Source organism: Merops nubicus, unplaced genomic scaffold (assembly GCF_000691845.1).
Source record: "Merops nubicus isolate BGI_N331 unplaced genomic scaffold, ASM69184v1 scaffold7300, whole genome shotgun sequence".
NCBI classification, from domain to species: domain Eukaryota; kingdom Metazoa; phylum Chordata; class Aves; order Coraciiformes; family Meropidae; genus Merops; species Merops nubicus.
The window spans coordinates 123640-135018 of NW_008584776.1; the positions used below are offsets into that span (position 1 = coordinate 123640).

Below are 11379 nucleotides of genomic sequence, written 5' to 3' on the forward strand. Positions count from 1 at the left end.
GGGAGCAGGAGCTGCTCGGGCTTGTGTTCCCCCAGAGCTCCTGGGAGATGCTTGTGGCAGAGGGAAGCTGCTGATGCACAGATAGTCAAACAGGCAAAAGTTTAGAGCCCAGCAGGGTAAACCACTCCGAGGTCCAGATTCCTGAGCACAAAGAATCTGCTTAACAACCAGCCAGGAGCCAGTGAGGTATGGGCAACAGCCAGGTGAATGTGAAGATCACCCCTGGGGAGGGTCCCAGAGGCCGGAAGGTGACTGTCCGAAATGGCTTAGCTGTCGCAGTGGCCATTTGCTCCTTTTTGCCTGTTTGTTTGTTTACAGCCTAGAGCTCAGATCTTGCATCTTTGCTCTTTCAGTTGGCAATATTTAATTTATGCTGCCATTTATTTTCCATGTGAATGCTAATTGTCCACATTGCTAGTGTGCAGTCATTAAATGGTCCCTTTGTACAGGGGGATGGTGGGGAGCCAGGGCATCAGATCCTTCCTCTCCCCTAAGAACTGCTAGGCATGTGTTATGAATTAGATTTGACAGTTCTGCAGTGTCGCAGGGCTGGAGCTTCAAGAATCCTCTCTGCATGGGCTTGGGGGGCGGGGGGAGGGAGGGAAGGAAGGCAGGGGGGATGTTAATCCAAACGGCTAATCCGCAGCCTACCGAACAGAGGACCAGAGATAGGGTTTACAGCAGCGCCTGCTTATTTGCCTAGCGGTGTGTCAAAGAGATGGGAGCTGCCTGAGTTAGAAAAGGCAAGGGAAACTCCAGCCAGCCGCTGGGAGTCTGCCCTGCTGTGGGAGGTGAGCGCTGGGTCAGCAAAGTTCAGGCAGGAGGCTGCAGCTTGAACTTCCTTCCTCTGTAGCCTCCGCGTCCTCGCAGTACCTGTGGTGGCAGCAGCGGGGCTGGAGCAGGAGGGAGCTTTCTGCAGCTGGGCTTCTGTAGGATCTGGCTAGTGATGATGACCTGGCTGGTGCCAGCTTGAGACTTGGTGGTCTCTTGCCTTTTCTACACACCGAGTCCCCTTTATCTTTACTGTCCTCCTCAAGCACAGACCAATTTGGGTAGTTCAGTCAATTATCCAGGGATTGGAGAAGAGATGTGGATAGGAGGAACCTACCTGAAACTGGAGAACCACTGAATCAATGTGTATCAAAGAACGGGTGCTGGCCCGAGCCCCAGGTCTTGCCTCCTTGGCAGATCTCACTATCTTTGACTGTTGTAGAAGGTTTATTTGCATCTTTTTCTCCTTTTGTCCTTTGTCCTCACCTCTGGATTACCTTTGGCAACATGGAAGATAGTTCAACAGTTTTCTCTGGCTGTTGCCTTTCCTAAAACATCTTAGTCTGTGCTTTGTTTGAGCTTTAGTTGCTTTGTTTGTATGCCTTATGTAGATAAATAGCCCTTCCTCAGTGTCTAGTCTTGCCTCTGCCCACACACACATTTGGTTTTGACCTACTCTCTGATTTTTTCATCTGAGTATGGAACTGTGAAAAGGAAATTATAGAAAACCATTTAAAAAATCAACTTCCCCCTTCCTTAACTTCAGTGATAAAAAGAAACAATCCCACACCATTCTCAGCCTTTTATTTTTTGCTGGCTTTTCCTCCACATGTTGGCACCAAAAGCGTGAGATTTGTGAGCCCAGGGTGCATCCAAGCCTGCCACAAAACACCTGCTGTTTTATTCCATCTCACTCCGTGGGTACAGGCCAGCTCCGGGGGCAGCTGGTGCTCACAGATTTTGAGACACTTCTGATATAGGAATTGCATTTGACTTCTATTGAAATGTGTGTGTGAATGAGTACACTAGTATAAATGCTCTTCCTTAATTCCTGGGAGAATAGGATAGTGTGTCTACATGGAGGAAAACTTCCTCTCCTTTGAAGGAGGAGAGTTCTCAGTGTCCTTTTGCTGTGTGAAACGTTGGTTACAGGCAGCTGTGCAGTAAACAGCAACGGAACAGATCTTATGCCCACAAGCACATTGGCCAAGGAGAGTCCTAAATAAAGCACATTTGGGGGGCTGTCCGTGACCTAGCTGCCATGTGCAGGTTGGTCCATCCTACAATATGTGTAGTTTATGAGAATGCAGTCCTGTGCCCTCCTGTCACCCTGTTAGCTCGCACGTCTGACCTGCAAAACCACCTGCATACGTTATTTTGTGGCATCAGCCAGTTGTGCCCAGTTCCATTGCAGATTTTATGATGTGGATAAATCTCTACTGGAGAGACCAGCCAAAGTTGTTTGTGTACTCTAAGCATAATTGGATACCCAGTCTCCAGAGATAAAAAATTAATGTGCTAACCTCAGTGTGCCTCCAAGCTGTCCTCCAGCTCCCCCACACAGTCATCTTTGAAACATTTTTATTTCCATCCAGGCAGGGGGCTGGCCATGAATAAATGACGAGAGTCAGCCCCTCAGTTGGAGACGAGCTGTTTGTTCCTCTCTGCAAGCAGCATCAATTTGAAAAGCTACATCAGGCCTACTTGTTCCCTGCCTCAGTGCTGATCCTCGCTGCGGCCATGATGGGAGCTACTTCTGAATGCAAGGATGCATCAGTGCTCACCTTGCGACAAGATACCCTGCAGCAGGTGCCTTTTCAGTGAAAATATGTACATTACCTTGAGCTGACTTCTCATTAGTTTAATCTCTTTGGATTTTTTCTTTTCCAGAGCTTGTTTTCATAAGGACAAAGAGTCAGAATACTAAAAGAAGCAGTAGCGTTTGCAGAGTTTGGAGCTGCGTAACGATTCCCACTCAAATCCAGTTTGCAGCTCTGTGTTTCTCAGACTTTTATGCCTGTGTTTTGGGATGCTGAGATAAAAAATAGATCAGTTGCTTAGAGTTTTGGGATAGTGGAACATTCCAAACTTGTCTCCAAGGTACAAGGACACATAGGGGACTTCTTTGTGTTTTGTTTGGAGTTGTGGGGTTTTTTTTGGTAGTCTGGGAGGGTTTTTTTGATATACTGCCTGGCCAGGACCTGAAAAGTTGTTGTCAATATGCAACTCTCAGTAGTTTATGGGAAAATGCTTCCAGATTGGCTAATTAGTTTTTGAAAACCATGTGTTGCTCCTATAACGTATCAGATCTTGAGACAGAATAGTACCATTTATGTATTTATAATTTATTTTCCTTTTTTGCTATCTCCTTTTTCTCCCCCACCTAGAATTGAAATCAAGTAAAACCCAGACATTTTGAACTGAATTTAAACATAACTGCTCTTCCTTCTCACACTCCTCCAGTGAGTAATTTCCAGTTCCAAAGAGTACAACATGTTGCAGGGACCCATTTCACAGCACCGGCCATTCATACCTGAATTATTGAGGAATGCTGCCAGATGGGGCTGTATATTGAGCACTATAATCCCTCCTTGATTTCCCTGAGCTGATGGGAATGATGCATTTCAGTGCCCAGAGGCCCAGTCTCTGGAGAGGTACCCCTCAAAAGAAGGAAATCTGTATATTAACATCAGGCTCTTTTGTCTGCCTTCCTATTCTGTATCTCCTACTGCTTATTGTCATGAGGCACTAGACAGGTACAGTGATTTATTGTGAGCAGTGGGATTTTGGCCCATGCTTTAGGTGTTTCTGCAAAAGACTCTCTAAGATCAGTGCACAAACATTTCTATGAAGTGTTGCCTTATGGTGCAAAAAAACAGGAATGCTGACTTCCCCAAATCTACAGTATCTGATCAGTTAATGCTCTATTTTCCTAGCTGTGTCTCCTACTGCCCACCTCCCAGCTCATTCATTAGCTGTCCAACTTAAGGGCCATATCAATTCCTGTAAAAGACATGATCAGATACTTCTCAATGCATTTAGAGGCTTCCTCTGACTCCTACAGATGTATGTCCTTCTTGTAGCCCTTCTTGGAGCCTGTAGTGCTCCTTGGCCTGTCTGTGAGCAGGGGCTTTAGAAAAGCAAACCTGTCAGAGTTTCTAAAAGCTGTGCGAAGGCAACAGCTTCTTCTGTCTCCACAGCACCAGCTAACTCAAAGAGGAGATAAAATCCAGTTTCTAGGGAAAGCTGACAAGGCTTTGGGGGGGTGGTTTGCAGCACCCCTCTCGGCAGCATAGCCTGCTTCCCCGGCTGCCAGCAAAGGGCAGGTCCATGCTACGTGGGGGGGGTCTTCAGCTAGCAGATGGGAGGCCCATGGGGCTGTGCAGGCTGATTAGCTCGACTCTGGGAACACAACAGCAGCCGTTTCCCAGTGCTACACCCAAGTCCAGAGCTTACTTGGCTGAATGACGTGTCCCACACTGACACAGGCACGTCGCTACCGACCTAAGCTGCGCTTACAGCCTGCTGGAGGGTCTCTGTATCAAGTGCCCCAACACTTCCCAGTTTGGGGTTAGCCAACATGCTTATCTCTGGTGTTAACGACAGAGTAAACATGCCCAGAGTGACTGGCCCTTTCCTCTCATTCAGTTCGATTTACATTTTCCCCTGGAAAACAGCAAGGAAAAAACCCTGCACTTAATTCACTGGCGAGGAGGCCACAGAAATGACTCCGCACATCTCCGCCTGGCTGCGTACGTGTGAGAGAGCAAGAGCCTTGAATGCCTTTCAGCTGTGCCTGGCCTCTTCTTCACCATGCAGGGAGTTATCTAGATGTTTACCTTTTAGCAGTCCTTCCCAGGGCACGGTCTAGCCCTGAGCACGGAAGCACCCCCACAGCCCTCCCCTCCGACCCCTCATTGCACCCCAGCAAGGACCGGGGCAGAAGTGGGTGCGTGCCCAGCCAGGCATCTTCCTCCTCTTCCTTCAACACGACCCATGGTCCAAGCAGCCGCTTTTCTTTTCCCTTCTCCATAAAGCCATTTTAATATTCAATTATCAGGTTGTAATTTCTTGCACGAGCCTGCCTGTCCTCTACTGACGGTTGTGAGCAGCAAATGAAGGCGGCCGCGCTGCAGTTCCTTACACTGGAGAGATGAAGCAATAACAGGTGGCAAGGCCAGAGGCGGCCCCGGCTGGGCACCCTGGTCGCCATGGCGACGGGCCGGGCCTGCCAGGATGAGTGCTACACATGGGGGCACATGGGGTGGGATTATGTGTCATCGAGTCCTCCACGGGGCTTGACGACCGCAGGCTCAGGCTCTTGGCTGCTGTTCTGCTGCTCAGGCGGGCAAACGTTGGCCTTGCGCTTCCACAGCAAGAAGAAGGGAGGAGCTGGGAAGGAAAACCAGCTCCTGACTCAGACAAAGAGTCTTGTAGGTTTAAAAAAAAACACCAAAACAAAACACAAAAAAAGCAAGTCCACCCCTTTTCCTCCATCGCAGAGTGCACTGACTTGATTCAGGCCTACACGCAGGTTCCCGTGGTCTCTATTGTGCTCTGCAAATTTTTGTTGCAAACAGAGTAAATGGCCTGATTCAAAGCCTTCCGAATTGAATTGAAAACCTCCAGTGGGCTTTATTGGTTTTGGATCAAGACCAGAAGAAACAGATAAGGGCTGGACAAAATGTGCTAGGAAAAAATCCCTTTGGGAGCACATATATATGTCCGACTGCAGCCAATTCACTGTAATAATTTAAATAAATGATGCACAGCCTTCCATCCCGACAGCAAAGCACTCTACTCATTCTGCACTGCCTTTCTGGTAGCATGGGTAGGATAAAAAATAGGCATAAAATGCTACCAAACCTAGATGCACAGCTGAAACTCTGGTTAAGTATTATGCTGTATTACCTACAGGCTGAGAAACTGGTGTTGCTTTTAAGCACTGGTTCCAGCTCCAAGGTTTTAAAGATCATGATCCAAATCATCAAAACAACTTCACTTAGAAATCAGAAAATTAAAAAACTACAAACTTCTATTTTTGGGGTGTTTTGACTGTACATATTTAAGGGTCACATTTTGAAGGAAAGATATTTAAAATATCCGTATTCTGAGTTTTATGATTAAAAAACAGGGACAAGAGTTGCTTCTTCTGAACTTGCCTTGGATTCAAGATATTCTCTGCAGCCATGAGAGCTAGAAAACTGAGATTCTGATTGAGTCATGTGGCTCCAGGAGATGATGTACAAAAGCGAAATCCTAATTTCTTGATGTTACTTTTCTAGAAGCAACTTCTTTTTATTATGAAACTGAAATAATGAGGAAGATAACTTCCAGGTGTTTTGATTACTTGGAGAGGGGAGACGGGAAGCTAGAACTCTGTTGAGAGGACCTGTCTTCGAAATCAAGAAGGCACAGAAGTTATTTTATAATATATAAACTCTGCCAATTTGTTTAGTTTTTTAGGTTTTATCTACAGAACAAAGTTACTGTGTGATACACTACAGAATTTATTTAATTTACAGTGCTTATTTTGCAAGAAGACTCCTGTGAATGGTGGTACCATGTTTTAAGTAGGTCTTTAGTATGTTTAGCTTGGTATAGTTTGAAAATAATTTGTTTAGGCTTAGAAGAAAAAAAATATTTCAAAATAAGCTCATACCAAAGTTATCTGGCAATATTGACTTCATTCTCAGTCTGCATCCTGTCTTCACAGGAATCAGCTTTCAGGTACGGGGAAAGTATCATTTGAACTGTGCAGGTTGTTCTGTCTCTCTCCTTAATCTATTTTAAAAAGTATTCTAAAAAATTGTATACTCTATTTTGGGGGAGATGTATATGAAGACAAGGCCTTTGATGAAACTAGAAACAGCACTGAGTTGAAATGGAAGAGGCACTGATTCAAATACACCCCCTCCGAGCACACCTTAGCTCAGGCAGTGCTCCTCAATGCTCCTCAGAGCTTTTGATCTGTTGTTGCAGTTTGTAAAGTAAAAGAAAATCAGAGACATTTTGAGGAAGTTCGGACAAGACCATGGTTGGTTTTCAAGACTTTGCTTTAAAACAGTGTCTGATGCTGGGTAAACATTTTTTAGACAACATCCGTGGCTGTAGCCACCCAATCCAAATCATTGAGTTCACTGATAGTGACGTACTTCTCATTAGCTGAGCTATCATCTAGCTTAAACAAGTACCTTTTACTTTGTGATTAATGTGTGCAAAAAGTGGATACCTAGTTAATTACTATGTCTCAGATGAAAAGCAGCAACACATTAGTCCCTAGTAATTTAATTGCTTTCACTTGTGAATCCATTCCCATACTTAATTTTGTAAGTTATTTTATTGATTAAGGGGTGGGATTTGGGTTGGGCTTTTGGTGCACAATACCCTTCTCATGAGTACTGCATGTTATATCTTGCTATCTTTCCTTTGTTTCTTAATTCCCTCATCATTTGTGAACTATAGTAAAATAGATCTGGAAACTCCAAGGACATACACAAAAAAAGATCCTTTGAAAGTAAGAACTCTGCTTACTATCACCTGGAAATCTCTTTTCTCAAACCTTCCGTGATTTAGCCTGGGGCATAATTCACTGTACAGTCCTGAACAAGAAAATAAGCTTGAATCAGGTTTGATTCTAGTTTTTGCACCTGTTAGAACAAAAAAAACCATGGAAAAGAATAATATTGTCTTGCTTATTTGGCTCTAGAGGTACATCATTTAAGACATCATTGATGTAACTTCAGGAACTTCTCATCAGTGTATGACATTTCAGGTCTGATATCTCTATCACACTCAACTGAGCCAGGTTCATACCTGTGAGTGATGCGCAACAAATGAACACACAGGGACTCACACTAGAAATTAAATTAAATTGGAGGAAAAAAGAAGAAAAGAAGACTAAAAGGAGTTGATCACAATCCGTGCTTACTCTTTGCCAGGAGTCTAGGAGAATCCCTTCAGCTTCATCTCAGTCAGTGACTCCCCTCTACTTGTCCCACACCCTGCAGACAAATTGATCAATATATGTATTTTCACAAGGTTCCTTGTCCCATTTCCAGCTTGACAGTCAGTGAGGCTTAGGATCATGAGCTGCACTGGAAAAATTTAAGTCAGTATATGCAGAGTATTTAATAAATTACACCATTCTGAGCACTGGTATTAGTAGTGGAAGCTCCTTCCTAAGTCTGCTGGCTGGCACCTTGATTACTTGTTTTCATTTGTGGCCTCACCACAGAGTTGTTGTGTGTTCGTGAGTAAGCCAGTTCATCACTCTGCCTCCAAGTCTTTCAGCTGTAAGATGAGCTGTGGCTTCCTCACCACAAGACTTAATTAGGGCCCAGCAACACTTTGGTTAAAGCCAATGGCAAAGGAGGCTTTTCACCTCACTGAAGGTTAATATTAGGATCTTAATATCTGTGAGGCACTTTAAGAAACTCAGATGAAAGGTGAGGTAACGTAATAAGGAACAACAGCAACAAAAAAAATCACTGAATGCTGAACTTGCTGAGTTTGCATTCCACATGGCCTGTCTGTAGATGCATCACAATATAAAGAAGTAATTGCTTAACTTTTTCAGAATGGAGCTGTAGTGGGAAAAATAAATGCTAGGGAGATCTACTTTTTATACACAAAATATGTACAAGTATCAACTTTATGATCATCTTGTTACAGCTCTTAAAATGAGCCCTAGCACTAAGTTTCCACCTGGTTCCTGTCCCTTTTTTTTGCTTATCTTGCATGCACTTATTAAATCCCTCTCTGTGAACAGGCAAAATGCTAACCTAACACAGGGAGCTTCTCTCTGGTTTTGGGAGAACTGGGGATCTGCTGAGCAGCACCATTTCACAGCAAAGACCATTGTTTAGTAAATACTCTCAGGGACTCAGCAACCGTGCAGGAAGATACTGTTTTATTTGCAGCCTTATGGGTTTTAATTTTTTTCTTAATTTCACCTTACCTGCAATCTTTGTTAACAATCTCCAAAAAGCTTGGCTAATCAACAGCTGAGAGTAAATGAATAACTAGATGGACCCAAACCAGAAAAGCTGATTGAACTTGGAGGAAATTTTAATTTTAAGTGTATGTCTTGGATTGCTACCAGGAGCCCTTTAGAATGTCATTGTTCTTTGGGGGAAATTTGGATGTGGACAAAAAGACCATTAATAAAGGCTGTCAAAACATCTGTTAAAAATCTGCAAGTTACAAAACATGCATTAAAAAGATAATTAAATGTAGATGATACACTTTAAAAGTTTTCATTTTCTAGTTTGTAGGAATCTTCATGGGATAGGCTTAGGCCAGGTATACCACTGGAATTTTTAAGTTAAAAAAGGAGAAACCGAGATGAAGACCAACCATTTCCCCCATGTCCCTTCCCCAGTTCCTAGTTAGAGAGTACAGGAACAAGAAGTTTTCCCTCTCTGGACAGTGGAGGGGGAAAATGGCAGTTGTGGCTGAGGAGAAATAGTACGTTGCTGTTCTGCTCAACCAAGTGGAATGCAGAAGACCTCTGCCCTTCTCTTCTTCCTATGGGAACTGCCTCCTCCTCTGCTTAAGACTTAGGATGTGTCTGCTCCTTTCCAACTATTCCTATCTGGAAAGTAAGAATGTAATTTCCTTCTTTTTTTCTTGGCTAAAAGAGTTTTTATCTCTGCTGGCTGGGACAGCTGCCCCGGGCTGACTCTTTGTAGCTGGGTGCTGGGGTAGTCCTTGGACCTGTCACCCTCCATGCTCCTCCCAGTGGGTGTCCACTCTGCTGCAGGTAGCTTAGCCCTTGGGTGAAGCAACCACAAATGGCTTTGCCTGTGAATATTTATGGGCATTTGAAGCACCTTCCTAACTAAGGACACTGCCACTTAATCCCCCAAACAGTATGCAAGATAGATATTTGGGTACCTATCCTCCCATCTCCCAGCTGTTGGTTTCTGAATTTTAGGGAGTTTTTCCTTTCTGAATTTATAGCTTTACTTTTATGACTACTGTCTGAAAAAACAGACTTAGTTTACTGCAGCATAGGTCTGATTCTGCATTAGGGGTTGTTTCTATGCCTGTATGTGTTTTGAAGTCCCCAGACTGAACAGGGATTTCTGGCAGCGGGACCTTGTGAGGGACCAGCCCGACTGGCGTTATAAAGGAAACAGTGAAGTGCATTTCACAGAGTCACAGATAGGTAGGGTTTGGAAAGGACCTCTGGAGACCATCTAGTCCAACCCACCTGCCAAAGCAGGGTCACCTAGAGCAGGTTGCACAGGAATGCATCCAGGCAGGCTTTGAAAGCCTTTTCAGGCAAAATAGATACAACGTAAGGTGCACTTAAAATGGTGATTTATACAGTTCACTCTTTGTTCCGATTGACAATAGTTTTGTAAGACTGTGTCCTGCAAACTCACTGAGCTAACAACATATCAAGGAAATGGGGGAAATGTCCAAACTGAATGTTCTTTAAGTAAATCTGATTTCTAACCTGACTGCAGCCCAGAAAGGACCAGATGGGGTCATCATTCCCAATAACTACTGTGACTTCTGCCTCGGAGGCTCCAATATGAACAAAAAAAGTGGCCGGCCTGAGGAACTTGTATCGTGCTCAGACTGTGGGCGCTCTGGTAGGTGACTCCTTCTCACATCTTTCTTGTACAAAGGCATTTGTGTAATTTGGTTTTTGCTCCATCTGAAGATTTTGAAGAAAGGCAGCACATTTGGGAGGGGATAGAAGACAAAGTCTTGCCTCTTGTCTGTGTTTGTGGCAAAGAGTGACTGGGAAATTTTCTGTCATAAAACCCATTGTTGGATTCACAGTTTTAAGCTAATGGGGTCTTACAAAATAAAAAAGTTTTAATGTATTTATTGGCGGCTGTGAACATTGGTACATGTACTAGTTGTACTTCAAATGGAAGGAGAAAACCCTATGACAATGTTAAAGAATGGTCTCCATCTTCAAATGCTGCAATTACAACTATAAATTACTTACAAGATTTATGAAAGTTGCATGACAAGCATTTCCATTGATTACACATTTCATGCATTTCCTCATCCAAAAAAGAAAAAGGGAGGAAATTACAGGGTAGGGATGGGGGTAGCTGTCAAGAATTATCCTCTTACAAGATGACTATCATTAATTTTGTTTAAAGAAGGTTTTATTTCTCTGTTTTCTTCCCTTCTTTCTTTTTAAATGTAGGCAATTGTGTGTTTCCCATTCTGAGTTGTCTTTATTTCTGGACTGTTGTTTTCTTCCTTTTTTTTTTTCTTTACTTTTTTCTCTCTTTCTTTCTTCCCTTTTTTTTGGGAAATTTTATCCCAGCTGAGCAGTTATTTATAGCTCGTGTGGGAGATGGGAGATGATGGTGGTGGTAGAGGGAATGGGTGACCTTTAACAACTGCATATTCCAACTTTGGCCCAAGTTTCCAGTTGTGATATTTCTGGGCAGTGGTGATACTAGTGCTGATAAGACTCTCATATGGAAATCTGAACACCAAAGAGACCTTGAAATTCAGTGCTGCTGCTGCTCCTTCTCTACTGTAGTCACTGAAAGATGGCTGTTGCGTTGATGGCTGGAATGTGGTGTGGAGTGTTCTCGTGCCAAGGGAATGGCCCTTTTATGCTCCTGC

At 43.7% G+C, this 11379-nt stretch overlaps 1 protein-coding gene across 5 annotated transcripts in view; it reads left to right on the forward strand.

Moving 5' to 3' along the window:
- DPF3 (D4, zinc and double PHD fingers, family 3) overlaps positions 1-11379 on the forward strand; it is a 109910-nt gene that overhangs the window by 68615 nt on the left and 29916 nt on the right. For all 5 annotated transcript variants that reach the window (XM_008945300.1, XM_008945307.1, XM_008945315.1 and 2 more), the window contains one exon: positions 10248-10376. In XM_008945300.1, the coding sequence (XP_008943548.1) occupies positions 10248-10376 (129 nt within the window). The remainder of the gene's footprint in view (positions 1-10247; positions 10377-11379) is intronic.